Raw genomic sequence first — 20490 nt, forward strand, 5'->3', positions numbered from 1 at the left:
AGGGGACACCAGTCCCAGAATAAAGTTATTTTTCTTCTTCTTCAATAACAGTAGTACAGAATGTACTCTGAAGTCTCTTCCTTTTTTTGGCAAAATCAGCACAATATTTCTTCTGCTTGGTACACACTCCTTTCTGGTAATAATCTTACTTATGCAATCGGATCGTCATGCGTGTGTTTTGCGTATGCTCTTATCCTTGGGTGTTGATCCGCCAATATGCTTAATCCGTTTTTCAATGCTCTTTTTACAATTATCTTGTTTACCAACTCACAATGAGGTTCGGGCATGGAAGTATTCATACAGGCTTCACTCTCGGCCGCTATGTCATCCCGCTCCTGAGAGACTTCCACCAAGAATTCCATGGAACTTCAGGCACAATTTCACCTCACGGTTAAAGTGCCATACTGTCACAGAATATGGCTTCTTTCATTGGATTCCAAGCCTTTTTTATTTCTCTGACAATGTTCAATAGCTGGATTTCTGACTGCGGAGATTTATAACCAGTTCAGTCTTTGGATGTTATCCTATGCCCTTTTCGTTTGTTGAACGTATTTTTTTGGTTCAGTTTTTCCTTTGTTGTTTTACTTACACATTACTTCGTATTTGTTGTTAAATGTGAATTTAAGGATTGTGACATCATGGCATATCTAATTTGAAGCAGTCTGCCCTCAGGGTTTGACAGTTAGTTAAATTGGCCAATCAATTTAATGTTGTCCATGAAGAATGTATTAACGTATCTTCTCCAATCGAAGTGGAAACCGAAAATACAAAGAAAATAATCTTGCATTCATTATCAATTTTATCAAATTCAAATGATGGGTGTCTTAAATCTGCATCTGTGATTTGACTGGTCTATTATTTCCGAATATAATGAAAGGAAAGTTTATGATTGATGACTTTATTATGAGTGTAAACGACATCATGAAGAAAGGGGTTATGATAATGCCAGTTTTTAAGGGAATGACCTGATTTCGTTGAAACTGGCGTCGGAGCGGACCGAGACAAATGACTTTTATCGAATTAAGAATCATGACAATTCTCATCAGATCGTAAAGTAGTTAGGGCCCGGGGTTGACGAGGGTTGGGAAGCACATGTCGGGGGCGGACTATTAATTACCACGATCCTCCTCCGCCAGATGCACCCACTCCTGGGAGTTGTCCACGCCTCACGGAGCACGTAAATTAAAAATCACGGAATCTCCATCTGGGATTTAATTCGAAAACAGTCTCCCTGTAATCGGATTTGCTCTCGGCCGAGTTTTGATAAAATTGCCATATTTATTAACCGCCCTCTCTTTTCTAGCTTTTCCTCGCCGGAATAATGCCTCTTTCCAGGGGTTCGCCCTCCACTTTATTTTCTCGTTATGAGGGGACGATTCTCTGGTAATTGTTTTTCTCGTCGCCCTCGATTTTTATCAGTTTTGTATAACCATGTTTTTCCCCAGATTACTTGTGCTTTTATCATCTCTGTCATGGCATGTCCAATATGAGTTTAGTCTGTAACATCTCAGGTTTATTTTATTAAGTTAGTTAGTTCGTTACTAGCCGTCCAATTTGCTGGTTGTTCATGTAAGAGTCAAACATTGAGATATATAAAAGCACTTAAATTTAAATCTTTTGGCTTAAATTTCTCACCGAGTAACGTAGTTAATAGAAAAACCTCTTGAAGAAACACAAATTTGTTTTCTTATCTTCCTTCATGTCTCACAAGCTTTGACAAGGTCATGAAAGACTCATCAATAAACTAAAAGCAATGCTACCAAAGCAGAATGTACATATTATCAGGTTCCTACCTAACTGACTGACTCTTTAGAGTCAAACAAGAAGATTAACATTCAAAATTAAAAACAATAAATGCAGGAGTGCCACAAGGTAGCACATTAGGTCCACCTCTTTACTTCTACGTTACTTTACTTTTGCTTTAATATTTTAATCAAGATAAATAAACAAACCACAGGGGAAGATGGTGTATCCTAGGTACATTATAAAATTTAATAAATTTTTAAAATTGCTTGTTTTGTCAGATACGTCCTTATAGGACTTATGTAAGTTAAAAGCGATGTTACCATACCAGAATGTAGATTGACCGACATTTCTAAGTCAAACAAGAAGACCCTTAGAATTAAAAACAATAAATGCAGGAGTGCCACAGGGTAGGATACTAGGTCCACTGCTATACTTTTTATACACCAGTGATTTTCCGAAAATAAATGGAGTAAAACTTGCAACATTTGCAGACGACACAGCGTTGAAATCAGTAGAACCGATTTTCAACCATTCAACCGAAATCCTTCAAAAGGTTCGTAATAAGATAAACGAATGGAAAATTGAAAATCAAGTTCAATCAGCTGCAATACATATAAACAGTACGTATAAACTTCCCAAGCAAAAAAGTGGACCTTGATCCATCTCTCACAATCGATGGAACTATTATATGATACAGCGATATAGCTAAATATCTTGGAATGACCTTAGACGCCGAGCTGAGATGGAAAGAACACGTGAAGAAACAAAAATGTCAGAAATAGGTTTTTTTTTTCCTTATACGTTAGTACATCTAGCCATTCCTGTTAGTGGGTCCCGCGGACATTCCACAGCCCGACCCCGCCGAGACCGAACGCCACGAGCGCCGACCGGGAAGGACGCCCAAGCCTCTTCTCTGTATAAGGTCCTTCTACCCTTCCTTTACTTTGTCACAGATCGTTCCAGGGTCCACCCAGCCAGCGCACCGCCCGCCCAGCCAGGCACGGCCCAGCCGCCGCCTGCCCACGTCCACTTGATCCAATATTACTATTCTTTCCTTCTTTATTAAAATTTGTTTAAACATCTATGTCATTTTTTTCGATAAATGTAAAAATGGGATCCAGGTTTTCAATGTTCTTGATATACCTTAAAATTAAGTTAACTGAGGTGGGTAGTGGCACTTTATTTTTCACCAGTGTTTTGTAAACATCTTGTAAACATAAATATCTTCTCTTCCTTGAAGTTTTAGTGGGCAGGCCAAAAGAACATGATTCGCGTCTGCCACTGTAGAATTGTCACATGAACATTTGCCATTTGAGAAGATTCCCATTTTGTGGAGGTGGGATGGAAGACGGTGATGGTTAAACCTAAGCCTAAATGTACAAGTGAAAAACTTTCTCGGTCGTCTCACGGTAAAAAACCATGCTGCAGACTGGATCGTTGGCTGTATGTTAAAATACCAGAAGCCCTTAGGATTACTTGCCTCTGTGTATTCCTTTTGCCATTTTTTCCTCAGAATCGTTTTGTTATGAAAGGTGATATCCGACACCGAGATCTCTTCAGTACAACTTCCCGAAACTGCAGCCTCTTTTGCCAGTAAATCGACCTGATTGTTAAATTTATTATCATTGTGACCCTTCGCCCAGATCAAGTGAATAATGACACGTTTACTCGCAGACATCATACTGTGTTTTATCTCTGTGGTGATGGGATCTTGAGGACAATCCGTATTTTTTAAGGCTGATAAAACACTCCAACTATCCGACAAAATTATAGCATAGGTTGGGTTGAGATTTATTACATACTTAACTGCTTCCCTTATAGCTATGGCTTCGGCGGAAAAGATAGAGCAAAAGGAGGGTAGCTTTAACTTAGTTGAGTTCTTGTTACTTATGTCGAGGAATGCTGCACCAACTCCATTTTTCGATTTTGAACCATCCGTATAAACCACTGTGGCTAGAGGGCTATGTCCGGTTTCATAACAATCTATTACATATTCTCTTTCTCCTATCAGATCTTGTTGGCCTATTATGATATTGGGTGAATAAAGGGAGGTGCGCCAATTAAGCGTAGGGTTGGCGGTCCGAATTTGTCTACCCAGGGCGATGTGTTTTATTTGCATATGTTCCAGCAAAGGGGAGTGTCTTATGGATGCATTGTGTACACCACCAAAGGATGTATAGGCAAGGTTATCCAATCCTGCAGCTTCAGGGTGTGAAGGATCGTGCAACCGAGAAGTTAAGAATTTAATTGTTAGCCGTCTTCTTCTAAGATGTAAAGGTCCAATATTAGCCTCCACTTTCAGGGAGTTTGTAGGCGTAGAAGACAAAGCCCCCAGACAAAGTCTTAGTGCTCTGTGTTGTATAATGTCTAATCAGAAATAGGTTTAAGGTAAGTATATTAATTGATAAACCCCGACTCTAACCTTAATATAGAAAGTCAAATAATATTATACAAACAAGTCCTAAAGCCTACGAGGACATATGGTATTCAACTATTGGGTTGTACCAAACACATCAGTATCAAAATGATACAATACGTTGCATTTTATGTGTTAATGTAGTATGTTGTTTATTCAGTTGTTGATGTTTACTATGGCGACTATATGTGTATGATGTTACGTTTTGCCATGATTTACGGGAAGGAAACTTTTATTTGCTCAAACGTGGCTTTGTGAAATTGATGCTGGCAGGGATGCAAATACCTGAGATCTGGTTTCGTGGGATCTTCGGCCTAAATAAAAAATTGGGTATGATGGTAGAATGGATTCCACCTTGGAATGAAGGCTAATTTGGCTTATTTTTCATTTTCTTTTTATTTCACTGGCTTGGCAATCATAATTATTATATTGCGCTACTGTGGGTATTGGTAGGACTCAAGATAGCTTTATAATTGTTTATGAGAAATATTTGACCTTTAAGGGCAGGTCGATCAAGGAGGAACCAGAAGCTTTCCTGGTTGATATAACGGTGGCGTTATTGTCCTCAGTAGGAGGTTATAGAATAGGATATTCCTGAAATAGAATAGGAAGAGGCGACAGTTGCAGTACTAACTTTTTTCGCTATTTTGTCAGAAGCGTTTGGGCATTGCTTCCTTCACCTTGTGACATTTTACATCAATGGTAGTTAAGTTACCGACATAAGACCTACAAGACCTAAGAAATTCAAGGGACCGCTTTGGTCGAGAGGTTACGCTCTGGGTTTGAATCTTAGCCCGTGGCTTTTTAATTGAGAAAAATATGAAAAATGCATTGCAAATTAGTTCAATATTTTCATAATTTAATACAGAACAACGTCTGTTGTGTGAAACTCGATATTTAGAAATGTGTTTATTAATTGATTTCTGTTTGTTCAAGATGTCAGTGTCGGTCAGACTGGCTTCGCCACCGCAGTCGCAGCACGTCTCCCAGATGCAGGGCAAACCGAATCAGGTATTTCATCACTAAATAGTCGAGAAACGTTCCTTTTTGACGAGCAGAGATTTTGGATCGCAGGTGGGAACGGTGGTCCTTTACGGCGTGCCGATAGTCTCACTGGTGATGGAGAACCAGGAAAGGCTCTGCCTCGCTCAGATCAGCAACACCCTGTTAAAGGCGTTCTCTTACAACGAGATTCACAACCGTCGCGTCGCGCTGGGCATCACATGCGTGCAGTGTACGCCAGTTCAGCTCGAGATGTTACGCAGAGCTGGCGCGATGCCGGTATCCTCAAGAAGATGCGGTAAGTAACAACTCACTCTTTTTCTCAAAAATATATTTTTGTACAAATAATCTTTGGTGGACCTACGATGTTTCAAAATTTACCAAGAGTAGTCTCTCCAGTCTACTTTTCCCTCACGTTTTGCGAGGCAATCAGCTAATTGCCCAGATGATTTTACGAAATGATAGTAATTCCTTTTCAATAAATCATGGAGGGAGAAAAAGAAAGAAAATACTTAGCTTGGCTAATCTAGCAAGGTATCTGAACTTGAAAAAGTCAACCAGGACACAAGGAGTCCCATAGCAGTGAATGGTTCCTTGGGCTCTATACAGCTTTGGTATACTGCGCCATCTAAAAGCTATCGAATCCCTAATCTGTACCTATAGTTTGTTAATTGTTCTCGATTCGTCACGGTGGTAGAGGTTATTGTCCACTGTGGAAGTGTAATACGGTATGACACTAGGTTTTGGTTTCCTCTGCCTCCTTGCGGAATCATATATTTCCAAGATGACTATTTAGTAGTGCAGAAACCTTCCTCTTTAAAATTTGAAGACTCTACCATAAGTTTTGACTCGTGGCCACTGGCGGAACTCTCTTTTAAACTGTCAGCTAACTACAAAAAACTCTGGGAAAAGGTTCTGGTCTTTATTTTTCCATGCATTAAAATTGACCTCAATAAACCCCTGTTAAGAGTTTTCATCAAAAGAGGTTTGCTTTTAAAGAGCCCGATTGACAAGACGGAGGTCTTCATCTGTCCTGGTAGGAACCAGATAATTGTTTAAAATTCCAAACAGTTACAAAAAAGAAGCAATTGCCGAATGGTCTTCATATGGTAAAACAGCTCAGGACAGAAACAGGCAAAAATATCTTGCTTAAAATTACAATGCACTTTATGCATCATTGCAGGTCGTCTAACATAGATTATACAAAGCTCTTAAAAATATTTGGAAGAAGGCGACCTGTGAGGTTCTGCCAAGAAGAATAAAAACTTGGGTGCATATTTATAACTGTGAATTCTTGACAAGGAAAATGTTTCTACTAACAAGCAAACAAAAGCTGAATCCAATAAATATAACTGACGAACAACTACCAAGGTTATTGAAGATAATAAAAAGCTTAACGTGAAAAAATGGAATTAAGAACATATACCTGGTGGAATAACATCTCAGCTCAGAAACAGGCAAACCACTTCATTAAGAAAATCTTGCCTAAACTTACTACGGACCTGATGTTTCTAGGCCGAACAAAACTCAGGACCACCTGGTCTGCTAAACGGACATCGCTGACTCAATTGGCACTTTATTTGGGAGTGGCCGAAAACAGCCAAAAAGAAAACATGGCGAGGAAAAGGTTACGTTAAGGTTAGGTTGAAGGTTTACTAACGGGCAAAGGAAAGCGGAATCCAGTCAATATGACTGAGGAGCATATAATATCAGTGGAAGTAAATATCAAGCGAAAAGTGAGGTATAACCCATGCGTAGAGCAGCTCAATAGTTCCATTTTGATAGATCAGTTTAACTAGATCAAAGTAGGTAGTTGGATCTTGCCGAGTATCTATCTGTTTTTCAGCCTTTTCCTATTATCAATTTTTATTATCTTTAATTTTATTATTCAAAATGTTTTTCATAATGCTTTAATAATAACCTTTATTGTTTTGACGTCAAGGTATGATAACACGTCGCGAAGCTGAGAGGCTTTGTAAGTCTTTCTTGGGAGACAACACTCCTCCGAGGCTGCCTGAGGATTTCGCCTTTGCTGTTCATCACGACTGCGCTTGGGGCTGTAGAGGCGCTTTCCTCCCTTCTAGATATAATTCATCAAGAGCAAAATGTATCAAGTGCTCCACTTGTGGCCTCTTCTTCTCTCCCAACAAGTTCATATTCCATTCGCACAGAAGCGGCCCAGGGGCGAAGTACGTCCAGCCGGACGCAGCCAACTTCAACTCTTGGCGGCGGCACATGCGTTTAAGCGGTTCTCCACCTGAAGAGGTAATTAATAATGGAGTTGGAGGCGGAACGGATGAGCAGGAATTGTTTCAGGTGGTGCACGCCTGGGAAGACGTAAAGGCAATGTTCAACGGCGGTACGAGAAAGCGGATGTTGACCGGGACCGGACAAAAGAACTCGAGGAGACGATCCGACTCACCGCCTCCGACTTCTCCGGCCCCGGCCGCCCCCAGAGTCCCGCCCCTGGTGATGGATTACGTCTGGAAAACACCCCTTTACCCAATGTGGCTTCCCCCCGCCCCGCTCCTTTTACCGCCTCCACCGGGAGCTGATGCAAAATCCGGCCATTACGGATCTTCGGCTTTTACACCGGTCTTTCCGGGTCCGACGAGCAGAAGCGGAGATTCAGACAGTGAGGGCACTGTAGACATCGAGACCTGCCCAGAAGAAGACGTCAAACCACTCTGGAGCCCAATCTCACCGGTGAGTTTGTCTTAAAATTAACCCTTACTTCAAGAACCAAAGATTACCGTTCAGTCAAAACAGTTCACAGTAATAACACAATAGCCAAATAACACATATATTATCATATACCGAATGATGCTCAACCAAAAGCAATAAATAAGGACATCCAGTAATATTTCATCAACATTCACTCGCCCACGCTAATTTAATAAAACAGATATGGATTAATGATTGCGCATTAGGAAAATACCAATTCACTTATATATAAATCCAATAACACAACTAAATCCAACAAGCAAATAGGCATAGAAATGAACAAAAAGTCAATTAATAACGTATGATATTCATAATAAATAGTGATCAATTATAGGGATTTGTGAAAATTTTTTATTAATAAGAGCTTCGATTGCTTTATCAGCACATCCCACCTAGTAACTCTTTATAGAGTCTGTACCATTTCAAATTGTCTATAAAATTTTCTCTCAGTCGACCAGTAATGCATTGAAATCAAAAGGAAGAGCTTTTCTTTCACAGCAGCACAAGATATGGCTTGACAATCTCTTCTGCTACGAAGTCCTTAACAGGGTGTGTGTAATACGGAACAGTATCGAATAAATTGTATCAAATTGGAATTCCTTGGTTTATGCTGAACCGGCATTGAGTCACATATCGGGTCCGTCTTCACTCACTGGATTGTTGAACTACTCTACTACTATATATTGTAACAATTTAAGCATTAAAGTCCTCATAAATATTGGCGTGTACCGCCTTGTACTCTTTCTCCAAGTGGACAACAAGAAATATTCAATTAAAATCTACCGGATTGTTGGTGCGCGTTGTGCCCTACAAAATGTTTATTTAAATTGTTACGCAGAGAAAACAGACTTAACGTTTTTTTTAAAACTTTATTTAAAAGATTTGAGATAGAGTGATAGAGAGATAGATAAATGGATAGAGAGATAGAGATAGAGATAGATAGATACATAGATAATGAGAGATGGAAAAATAAGAGAGAGAGAGAGAGAGAGAGAGAGAGAGAGAGAGAGAGAGAGAGAGAGATCACTAGGGAGAAAGATAAATAAAGAGCAAAATAGAGAGAGGGATAGAGAGATAGATTGATTGAGAGAAAGAGAGAGGGGGTGAGATTTAGAGAGATAAATAAATAGATAGTTAGAGAGAGAAAAAATAAGAGAAAGAGAGAGAGAGAGAGAGAGAGAGAGAGAGAGTGATACAGACAGCTAGGGAGAAGGATAGATAAAAAGCAAAATAGAGAGAGGGAGAGAGACCTAGAGAGATAGATAGATAGATAGCGAGAAAGNAGAGAGAGAGAGAGAGAGAGAGAGAGAGAGAGAGAGAGAGAGAGCGAGCTAGGGAGAAAGATAGAAAGCAAAAGAGAGAGAGGGAGTGAGGGAGATAGATAAGTAGATAGTGGAGAGAGAAAGAATGAGAGAGAGCGAGGGAGAAAGATAGTGAGCCAAAGAGAGAGAGAGAGAGTGAGAGAGAAAAAGAGAGAGTAAGAGAGAGTGAGGAGGGATTTAACATTTAGTTTACGATATACTTGTGTTAGAAATACCTTTAATTTTTAGTGCAAACAGTGCAACCAATTGGTTATTCCAATCGAATCATTTTCATTGCCAAATAATTTTTATATTAATGGATAAAATTAAATCACTCACCAAAAATATGTTCATAGGTATTCAACCGCTTTCCTGCTTGTTTTCATGTCAATATTTTTATTTTTCTATTTTTCTTTCGAGGTTTTCATCTCACACATCTTTTCTCTTTTACTCTTTTATTATCTATTTATTTTTTACACTCAACCCTCTCGCATTAATTATGTCTTTAGGCCAGGCTGTTTATTTTAATTTATCAAACATTAACAAGAGCTTTATGTCTTTGTTCAAGTTGCCATCAAAAACATTAAAGTGTATGAAATTTGACATTATTCGTAAAAATCTGCGACAAACATAGGAAAAACGTCGGTTCTATCTGCTTACGCGTACAACGACATAAATCAGTCAATAATGGAAACAACTTTTTTACGAAATAATAAATAAAATCGAGTCCTAAATAAGGCCATATGCGCGCTGGATCTGATCAACGAAGAAAATAATTGATCTAATCAACATCGGCATATTTCGGCCCCGCGTGTAATTATTTCTCTCAGTCGGGTGCTGAATAATTGATCAGAAAGGGAATTAAATCGTGATTTTCGTGACTCGTGTAAAATCAGATCCGAAACGGTGTTTTAATATTTTACTTCGGCTCTTCCACATTCGCGTGCTGTGCCGCTTTAACGAACCTTTTTAATTCACAACTTTCTTTCTGGCCATGGAGCTTAGTATTTGAATTAAATTGGACAAGGATCAATTTTCGTTCTTTAGAGCAAGTTAAAAAAATTGCAGTAATGATTCGAATAGAATAACTAACAAATTCATGATATTCCTTCTAATTGTATACTAACCAATAGACTAACGTTTAGGGCAGCTGGGAGAATTTGTTTTTAGTTTGCAACATTTATTTTTTTTATATTTTCCAGTTGAATTTAAATAATAACAAAGGTTAGTTGTTGTGCTTACTTCAAACTTTAGAGCCAGTATTGCTGCCATTTAATCTTTAAATTTTGATGTCCGCAGTGATGAATTGGCAGTTTGGTCTTTTCTACGTTTTTGTCTGTCACCATCTTCACTTGGATAGAGTTTGAACCAAAATTATTATTTAAAACGATCATAATAAAACGAGTAAAAGCTAAAATGATCATAAACACCCAAAATACAAAATCACCTTTGCCCTGATATTTCCCCTCTCAAAGATACCATACCTGAGGGCCTGGACATGTCCTACAATCAGTTCTGACGTCCTCGGCTAGCCCTTCTTTCTCCATTGGCATCTTGGGTACTGAACCCAACCGATAGTTTGGTAAACCTGATAGAGAGCTAAAGAGAGAAAGAGAGACCTAGAGAGGGATTGATTGATTAAACGTTTCGTTTAATCACGGAAAGTTAGGTGTCGTGGACCTTTCTTCCAGGGAGACGGAAATAAATAGATAGATAGATGGATAGATAGATAGATAGATAGATAGAGAGATAGATAGATAGATAGATAGAGAGAGAGAGAGAGAGAGAGAGAGAGAGANATTGAGGTAGTGCCACCGAATTGGTTTCGTAAGGCGAAGGATACGAACAGTAACGAAACTCAGATCTGAATTTCTGGTTCTATGTTGATGACTGTCTGTTTTTGTCCTTTGCATCTTTAAAAGAAGAAAGATGTGATCATTTTCTTCATGTCCCCCATCTTTAATAATACTTGCGATGTGACCCACTTATAAATATAATATAATATGATATAATATATTATAAAATAATATAATATATTATCATTATTTAATAAACAATTTGGAAGCTTGCTGAGTTGTTTTTATTTTATTTGACCATTTAATTCAAAATAAGTAACATTTTGTATAATTTCACTGCATATTTTAAATAACGATAACCATCCACAATGTGATAATATTATAAACATGATTTCTAAAACTATAAATAAAATAAGTGCTTGATGGTTTTTACGCAAATGTTTCTATGATAAATTAATCATTCAATATTAAACGGAACCAGAAGATGTATTGTGATGTATATATTTTATATATATAAAGAGGGATAGAGATGTATAGAAAGAAAAATAGATAGATAAATAGAGATAGAGATAGAGCGAGAGGAGAGAGAGAGAGAGAGAGAGAGAGAGAGAGAGAGAGAGAGAGAGAGAGAGAGAAATAGAGGTAGTGCCAACGAATTGGTTTTGTAAGGCGAAGGCTACCAACAGTTACGAAACTCAGATCTGAATTGCTGGTTTAGCCTATGTTGATGGCCGTCTTTGTTTTGTATTTTTGCCTCCTTTTCATCTTTAAACCTGTGATTTTCCGAAAATAGATGGAGTAAAAATTGCAACGTTTTCAATCTTTACAAACAAAAAAGTGGACCATGTTCCGTCGCTCACAATCGATCGAACTGCTATACCATACAGCGATACAGCTAAATATCTGGGAATGACCTTAGATGCCAAGCTGAGATGGAAAGAACACGTGAAGAAAAAAAAGGACAGAAATAGGTTTAAGGTATTTTTATTTTATTTTATTTATTTATTTATTTACGGATCGAAATTCACTATAAAAAAGACATTTTACAATAACAAAAAATATAAATGATATATGTAAAAATACAAATAATGTATATAAAAAGAATAAGGACGGATATACATAGTAATAATATAAATGGTAAATATAAATAATATATATAAAAATACAATTAAAGAGTAAAAACTGAACAACAAAAATGAAAGACATAATTACTAACCAAATAAGGCAGAGGAAACAAAATAAAGCTGAAAGGCAATTGAAACTACAATAATTACGTACATATTTAATGAAAATAATGCTCTTTGTAAATGTATAATAAGACTAGAGTGCAAGAATTAGTTGAACCAATAAATGAAATAAATTGTAATAATTTTGTACAGTATGAAATATAAAAGCATTCAACTAAATATATATAAATAGAGATAGAGATGTACAGAAAGAAAAATAGATAGATAAATAGAGATAGAGCGAGAGAGAGAGAGAAAAAGAGAGAAAGAGAGAGAGAGAGAGAGAGAGGAGAGAGAGAGAGAGAGAGAATTGAGGTAGTGCTATCGAATTGGTTTCGTAAGGCGAAGGATACCTACAGTTACGAAATTCAGATTTGAATTTCTGGTTTAGCCTATGTCGGTGACCGTTTATGTTTTGTATTTTTGTCTCCTTTCCATATTTAAATGAAGAAAATAAAATTAAAGAAAAAGAAAATAATTAAACAGGTGTGGTCAACACGACGCGCAAGAATGGCACAATTACGCAGAAGACAAACACTTTGAGCCCTGAAGATGATCTCAATAAAGATCGAAACGTTGGCACGATAAAGAAATGTTTTTCTAAAACCTACATCACACCAGACCGCATCTAACGATTTCTGAATAATTATCGATTAACGATCACTCATCACCACACATTCAATATTAAATGGAGCCAGAAGAGAGATTGAAGAATACGTTATTTTACGTTATTTTCACACGTATATTTAATGTTTATAAATATCAGATTAACCTGAAGGAATACAGTGTTTTTACAAGTAGATTTGGAAAAAGTGGCAAATTAAAACAGGGCGTCTGTCGTGAAAACTGGGGTCCTGCCGGACAATGGATGTGCCGACCGCCCTCTGAACAATGGTCGGTCCATTGTTCGTCTCGGTCCTGACATTTCCACGGTCAGAGGGGTAAGGAAGAGGCAAAGGTCTCCCTGACATTTCCAATACAGACTTTGTCTAAGAATGAAGCCATGATTAACTTTTACCGAGCTTTTACTTAGTCCTTCCCACCGCCCCAACCCTGCCCTTGTACTTAAAGTTTACCGCCCAACGTCGTTTCCACCCGGCTGCCTCCCTCGTTATATTCTTATCAATCTTATGCTTAACCGTCATACTCATTCCCTTGTGTTGTTTTTCCAAAACCAAAGGCGTTAATCACCGCTTCCATTTACTCGGAAATAATTATCAATCAGAACTTTTGTTTGTTAAAATTATTTTTTATTAAAAAAAAGCCAGATTTTGAAAAAATCAGTGATGCACAAAACAAATTAGAAAAGAGGGAGAAAACGATAATAAAAAGTATTATATGAGAGAGAAAGGAAGGATTAGAGATAGAAAAGAGAGAATTTTTAGGGGCAGCTCCTCCAGCATTTATTTCAAAATCCCTCAGTTTATGCTACGTATGTTGTATGTCATACATGTATGTGTTCAGTTTCAAAACTCTGTGAAATATGGAAAACGTACGCTTTTAATATTAAGGTTAGGGGTTGTATCTCAATTATAGTATCATAACAATGGTCCATATTTTTAAGAAAAGTTGACTACTTCATAAACAAAATATATTTTTTAACGGATTTTCCATCTTCTTAGTCTACGTTTCTAGACGCCTTCTAACAACCCAGCCAACTTTACAGAGTAGTAGAGATAGGATAAATAGCGAGAGAACGGAGAGTGGAGGAGTGGATTTGAGAAGGGAAGAGAATAGATAAATATATTGATAGACTATAGATAGTTAGATACGTAGGTAGGCAAAAAAATGTAGATAGAAAGAGGGTGAGCGAGAGAGGGTGACAGAAATGAGTGTGAGGAGTGAGTTAGTTAGAGAAAGGGAAGAGAAGTATATAGATAAGGTGATAGACTTATAGATAGATAAATAGGTCAATCGATAGATAGAAAAAACGATGGGCAGTAGAGATAGAGGTAATTGGATAGATAGATAGGAAGAGAGAGAGAAAAGGAGAGAAAGAGAGAGAGAGAGAGAGAGAGAGAGAGAGAGAGAGAGAAGCACAAAATGAAGATAACTAGATAAAAAAAGATTGAGAGAGAAAACTTTAACAAAAATTTTGTATAGGTAGATATGACTTTACATTAATTACCATTGTTGATGTTTGTGTGGTGATTAGTGACCGTTAGTGATGATTATTCGAAAATCGTGAGATGTCTGGTGTGATGTAGATTTCAGAAAAACATTTTCTTTATCGTGTCAACGTTTCGATCTATTGAATTAAGGTTTTAAGTTGAGATAAAAAAGCCAGTGTCACGATCGGGATTCGAGTAGTCTAGCTCAAGTAGTGGAGTAGCGGCACTAGTCGAAGGTCGTGGGTTCGAATCCCGCTCGTGACATTGACTTTTTTTATCTCAACTAAAAACTTTAATTAATTGAATGATATTAATTGGTCAAGCGGACCACGAAAAATAGTGAATTTAATGAATTAAAATGAAGTAGAAATGATAAATGATGGAGTGAGTGTGGTGTTCAATCCTTTTTAAAAAGATAGTTCCTACTCACAGTAAGTTGTTTTGCAACGATCCGGATTTCGAGCCTTTTAGCTCATCATCAGGTTGAAGGACTTCTACAACCACGTCTCTCGACATGAATTGCCAAAGTGAACCCGCTGATACCTCCGCCAACGCGACGTTCCAATTAGCAGCTGATTTTTTTAATGGCGCTCAATTTGAACGTGCGAAACGCGGAAATTATAACACAAATAAATATTATACTAGTAAATACTTAATATTATTAAATTACTATAAAAATAATAACAATTAAAATAATTAGTTTAATTATTTGGATGTTTGATATTATTTATGTACATATTTAAAATGGGAGGTAGATCAAAATCTGTTATATTATTAATGCATTTATCACCATGTTCAATTTTACATTTTTTAATTTCAAATTTCTCAAACCAATCTAATTCTTTCCCTTTGTTGAAACTATGTAACACTCTTGTATTTAGATTTGAATTGAAATTATGTTTTGTTTCTTTATTAAATTCCGAAAATTTGCTCGATTTAGGCAAGTGTTCTTTTACTCTTGTTTTTATTTCTCTACCGCTTTGTCCTATATATTTAATATCACAATCATTACAATTGAGTTGGTAAACCCCGCTTTTTGTCAAGTTGTCTACTTTGCCTTTAGGTTTTGAGAGGATGTTTTTAAGTGAACTCGTACTTCTAAAAGCTATTCTAAAACCTTCTTGTTTAAAAATTTTACTAACTGTTTCCGATAATTCACCAATGTATGGCAAACAACGGAAACTTGATGATTCATTTGCGGTGGGGTGGCTGAGTCTTATTGTTGATTCATTTAAAGTTAATGTTTTTATTCTTTTAACTAGCAACCTATCAATAAATATTTCTTGATACCGTTGTTTTTTTTTTATAAGGCTTTAATAGTTTTTAATTCTTTTAATTCTTTCTATCTTTTTAAAAAGGATTAAAATGAAGTATACTTCATCACTAAAGCTCTCCGTGGCCATTTCATTTGTCCCCGAGAATCAAATAGGTTACACGACATTTGAAAAATTGTGGCGGATACACAGAGGAAGGAATCAGTTAGCTGCGGGGTTTTCTTCTTTAGCCTGATTCAGCCTGTAGTTTCACTGTTTCTATTATTAACAATGGTACGTCTTAATATGTTTATTCATGCCTGAAAGGACTGTGAAAAAAGGTTGAAAGTTATTCGCTCTGGGTGGGTACCGTGATAAAAAAAAAGAGGGGAACCGCTAAGTTTAATAGGTTAGTATATTAAAGGGGGAACGTTGTATGCAGAGTGTTGGATAACCTTTCAGTATGATTGCGTTATTCAGTTTGCCGTCGGTCGCGAACAATAACAGAAAATAGAACGTGGCCTAAAGTAATTATGCTCGGATTAAACATGGCCGGCATGTTTTGTTTGTCGAACCGGTTTAAGTTAATGTCGCTCCACCCTGACGTGATGGAAAACATATTCTCTTGTAAAAAAGGGGTGGAAAAAACTTATTTATACTAATACAAAAACGATTTATTATTTTATGCCTGTTATAAAAATCAATGTCAACCTTGTTAACAAAAACAATGTTTTTACATGTTCCATTTAAATAATAGATATATTGTGCATCCTAATGGAGGTTTGATTGGGTGGGCTTTTTTGTAAGCCAATCATGAGAAATATCGGCCCGTCTCGTCGATATATGGTGGAATCAGTCTTTTTCTTTCCTTAATGAAATTACCAACCCCCGCCGGCGCGCATCCCCTTTATCAAACAACCCCCACGAATTTCCCGCCTGTCGAAATCAAATTAACGCCGCCTCATTGTCCGAACCGATTATCGCCGCAATCAGAGTAAATATTTGCTCCCGATTTTTTTGTCCGATATCGACATAACGTGTTTTTCAATGTATGACAGTTTTTAGAGATAGGTGTACGTAATCCTTTTTGTCAATTAATGCATACACGGAGGAAATCACAATCCAATACAACAGTCGCATCGTATTAATGTGTAATAAACTTATAGAAATACGTATATTCAACAAATTTATCTGTTGTCTTTTATATTTGTATATAGAATTTTATATAGTTGTGTTTTATATAGTCTATATAGGATTCGCTGTATTGCACTCTCTCTCTCTCTCTCTCTCTCTCTCTCTCTCTCTCTTTCTCTCTCTCTCAATCTACTTCTATCTTTACTTTATGCTCCTTGTTGCCTCACTATCGTTTTCTCCATCGAAAGATCACCTAAATAGGAGTGATATTGACTTTTTAACTCTCTAGCAAAGATTGATGAAATATCTTTCATCATGTACAAGTGGGTCACATTGGAATCACATTATTAATAGGTTCACTATTTTTCGTGGTCCACTTGACCAATTAATATCATGAATTTGGGTTTAAAGTTTAAAGTTTTAGGGGGCATTAACGTTTTTAGTTCTGATAAAAAAAGTCAATGTCACGAGCGGGATTCGAACCCACAACCTTCGGCTGGATACGCCGCTACTCTGCCACTTGAGCTTTCGTGACTTCGTTCCGCTCGGATACCAACTTACCATCTCATCCTTACCTCTCGAATTTTCCCTCCTTTTTGCCATTTTTCAAATGTCGTGTAATCTATTTGATTTTTATTTCTCTGACATTTAATCTTGATATCGATGCCAAAAGGATATTAGCACAAAACCAGATTATCTGGCTGGAAATTCTCAAGAATTTGGCTCCAAAAAATGGCCATGCTACTACAGCTCTTCATGTATAGTACATGTACGCTCTGCATTATGAACTGAGAGTAAAATATGGTATGGCTATATGGATGAATTTTCTTTCTTTCTCGGTTTTCTGCTACATGTTCCTTTGACCAAGTCTTGGCTGCATTCTAACACTCGTCTCTATAACCTGACAGTAACTCTCATTTTTATCGAAGAATTTGCATTGTTGATCCGATTGTACTTTTTCCACGGTGGTGTTGACCAAAAATAATTTTTCTATAGATATGTTTTTTGCTATTAATTCCTTTGATTTGTTCTTTATCTTTCTTTTCAAATTTCGCAAAGAGGTACTTATACAGTCTGAGTCCAGTGAATATCATTTCCTTGCAATGACTTCTTTTCTAAGATGCTATTTCATAGTGGACCAAACCTGAATGGTTAGAGCGTCTGGGTGCTGGGTTCAAACCCCGGTATAGCCCAATGTATTTTATTTGATATTAATTTGAAAAAATGTATAGTAAGTGGTTTGACACCTGGTCTGCGCCTCCAACGGGTAGTTGGGCGTTAATACCTCCTACGTACGACAGAAATTACTTTACTTACTCCTTGATAGTATGGTTGGTTTGGATAACCCTTTTCTGCCAGCGTCATCCGGTTCTTCATTTGTCTCTACATGTCCAATAGAAAGAGGCTGTATTTGGCATACCTAATATATTTAATTTGACGTTATAATTCGCCATCTTCAACCTGATGATATCTGAGTTTAGTGCTCAGATGGATGATTGCCTACTTGATATAGTTCAGTCTGAATTGAGTACATTTCCAACTGCATGGACTCCGGTTTGAAAGATGTGTGCCCATGAGTGTTAATTACTTAATTTCGTGGCCAAATTCTCTTTTTGTACCTTCTCAGGTTACAGATTCATCGGTATACCAATTTTTACAATCAATTTATGTTTAGTGGTCTAATTTACAATTTCTTATTTCAATTAATTGTTCTTTTTATGTAAGATCTTGGTTGAGATGAAAAAGTTGGTGCCACGAATGGGATTCGAACTCACGACCTTCGGCTCAATACGCCGCTCTCTAACCACTTGAGCTATCGTGTCTTCGATCCACTCGGACACTAACTTCCTATCTCAACCCCACCATTTTGAATTTTCCCTCCTTTTTGCCATTTTTAATTTCAACTAAAAACTTTAATTAATTGAAAGATATTAATTGGTCAAGCGGGCCACGAAATCTAGTGAATTTAGTACATTATTTGGAAAGCTGGTTTTTGTTTTCCTCAGATTATGTTAACATTTTTTAAGTTCTATATCATTGTAAGTGAGAAAAATAATGATGAAGTCAATAAAATCTGGTTGAACGTTTTATTTTATTTCTCCATTTTTTATTTAACTACGGGGTCAAAAGTATGCTATTAAGTATAGTTTATAAGCTACTAAAATGTTATTTAATTATTAAATAATTGTTTTAACTATTTAAAAAAAAATCAATTTGGATTCGTTTTAGGCAACTTTTAAAACCCTTAAAAACGAATTTTCATTGCAATAAAAATATATAAATATTTTCGAAATTGTATTAAATAAGAGAAGATAAGTAAAAGGTATTTCCTTAAACAGCAAATACTCTGTAAAATATGTCCAAACATTTCATTTTTGGAAGAATTAATTTGGGTCCATTTTTAGCACGGTTTTTAAAAACCTCAAACGCACATTTTTTTATCAAGACAATATATATATATATATATATATATATATATATACTGGATTCGCCGGAGGCAAATTCATAACCCCCTTGAAATTAATCAAAAGTCAACTGTAGTACATTATTTGGAAAGCTGGATTTTTCTTCTCTCAGGTTATTTGAACAATGTTTAAGTTTTATGTAAGTAAGAAAAATAAGGATGAAGTCAACAAAATCTGGTCAAACTCACTAGTTTTCGTGGTCCGCTTGACCAATTAATATCTTTCAATTAATTAAGGTTTTTAGTTGAGATGAAAAGTTAGCGTCACGGGCGGGATTCGAACCCACGACCTTCGGCTAGATACGCCGCTACTCCATCACTTGAGCTAGACTACTCGAATCCCGCTCGTGACACAGCGGCGTATCTATGGGTTCGAATCCCGCTCGTGACGCTGACTTTTTTATCTCAAGTAAAAACCTTAATATCTGATCAAACGTTTTATTTTATTTATACATTTTTTATTTAACTACGGAGGTCAAACGTATTTTCTTGTATTACGTGAAAGTTTATAAGCTACTAAAAGCCTTTAAAGCTGTCAGTGGATCAGTTATGATTTTCGACATAAAATCTTGGCCATTTTGCAAGGCGAAAATGTTTATAATAAAAATTACTTTTTAACTTTCTTAAAAAATTTTTATCCAGAGTTATTTTGTGATGGGAAAAATGAATATAATATTTTTTCTTGCTAAAAAGTATTTTAACATAGTTTCCTATTCCTCTAGACCAAAGGTTATGTACTTAATAGGTAACTGGTATAACTATCGTTGAAAATGCTACTTTTTTTAAAAATCTCATTGTATTTGAGTAGCACCTGCCTATTGGTTGTTGATATGATTATCAAAAATCATATTTGGCAGCTTGTCATATTGTGGTATTGTAGATATTAAAATTGTCCAGTAGGAAAAGCCAAAAGAAGATTGGTTCAAAGTTGATCAGGAAAACGGTCTGTTCGATTTAAATAGAACTCGGGCTTTTGTAAAAAGGGTTACAAAGTTTCGTGAAGTTTCTGAAATGAATGCTATCATCGAATAAATTTATGTTCATTAATTCAAAAATGTGCAGCTTGAAATTAACAATGTTTAGGCTCCGTCAGAAGAGCAACAAGCGGACGTTTAAGCCGTGTACTCGACCCTCTCGCAGTCGAAAAGGATAAACGAGGGGGGAGCCCGGGCTCCCTTGGGACCTCTAGGAAAAAAGGACACAGCTGCGAGATTTGCTTGAAGAGGGGTGGGAGAATTATCCGTGACGGGACCAGACCTGAATATCTTAATCCGACCTTGATTAACATCCTGGCCGATGTCCTGGATGCCACCGGTA

At 36.7% G+C, this 20490-nt stretch overlaps 1 protein-coding gene across 2 annotated transcripts in view; it reads left to right on the forward strand.

Moving 5' to 3' along the window:
* LOC106674024 (SKI family transcriptional corepressor 2) overlaps positions 1-20490 on the forward strand; it is a 216404-nt gene that overhangs the window by 158109 nt on the left and 37805 nt on the right. For both annotated transcript variants that reach the window (XM_024226051.1, XM_014406454.2), the window contains exons 2-5: positions 5099-5173; positions 5237-5462; positions 7107-7429; positions 7481-7870. In XM_024226051.1, coding sequence (XP_024081819.1) covers positions 5099-5173; positions 5237-5462; positions 7107-7429; positions 7481-7870 — 1014 coding nt within the window. The remainder of the gene's footprint in view (positions 1-5098; positions 5174-5236; positions 5463-7106; positions 7430-7480; positions 7871-20490) is intronic.

This window comes from Cimex lectularius, unplaced genomic scaffold (assembly GCF_000648675.2).
Source record: "Cimex lectularius strain Harlan isolate CLEC.00 unplaced genomic scaffold, Clec_2.1 scaffold110, whole genome shotgun sequence".
Lineage (NCBI taxonomy): Eukaryota > Metazoa > Arthropoda > Insecta > Hemiptera > Cimicidae > Cimex > Cimex lectularius.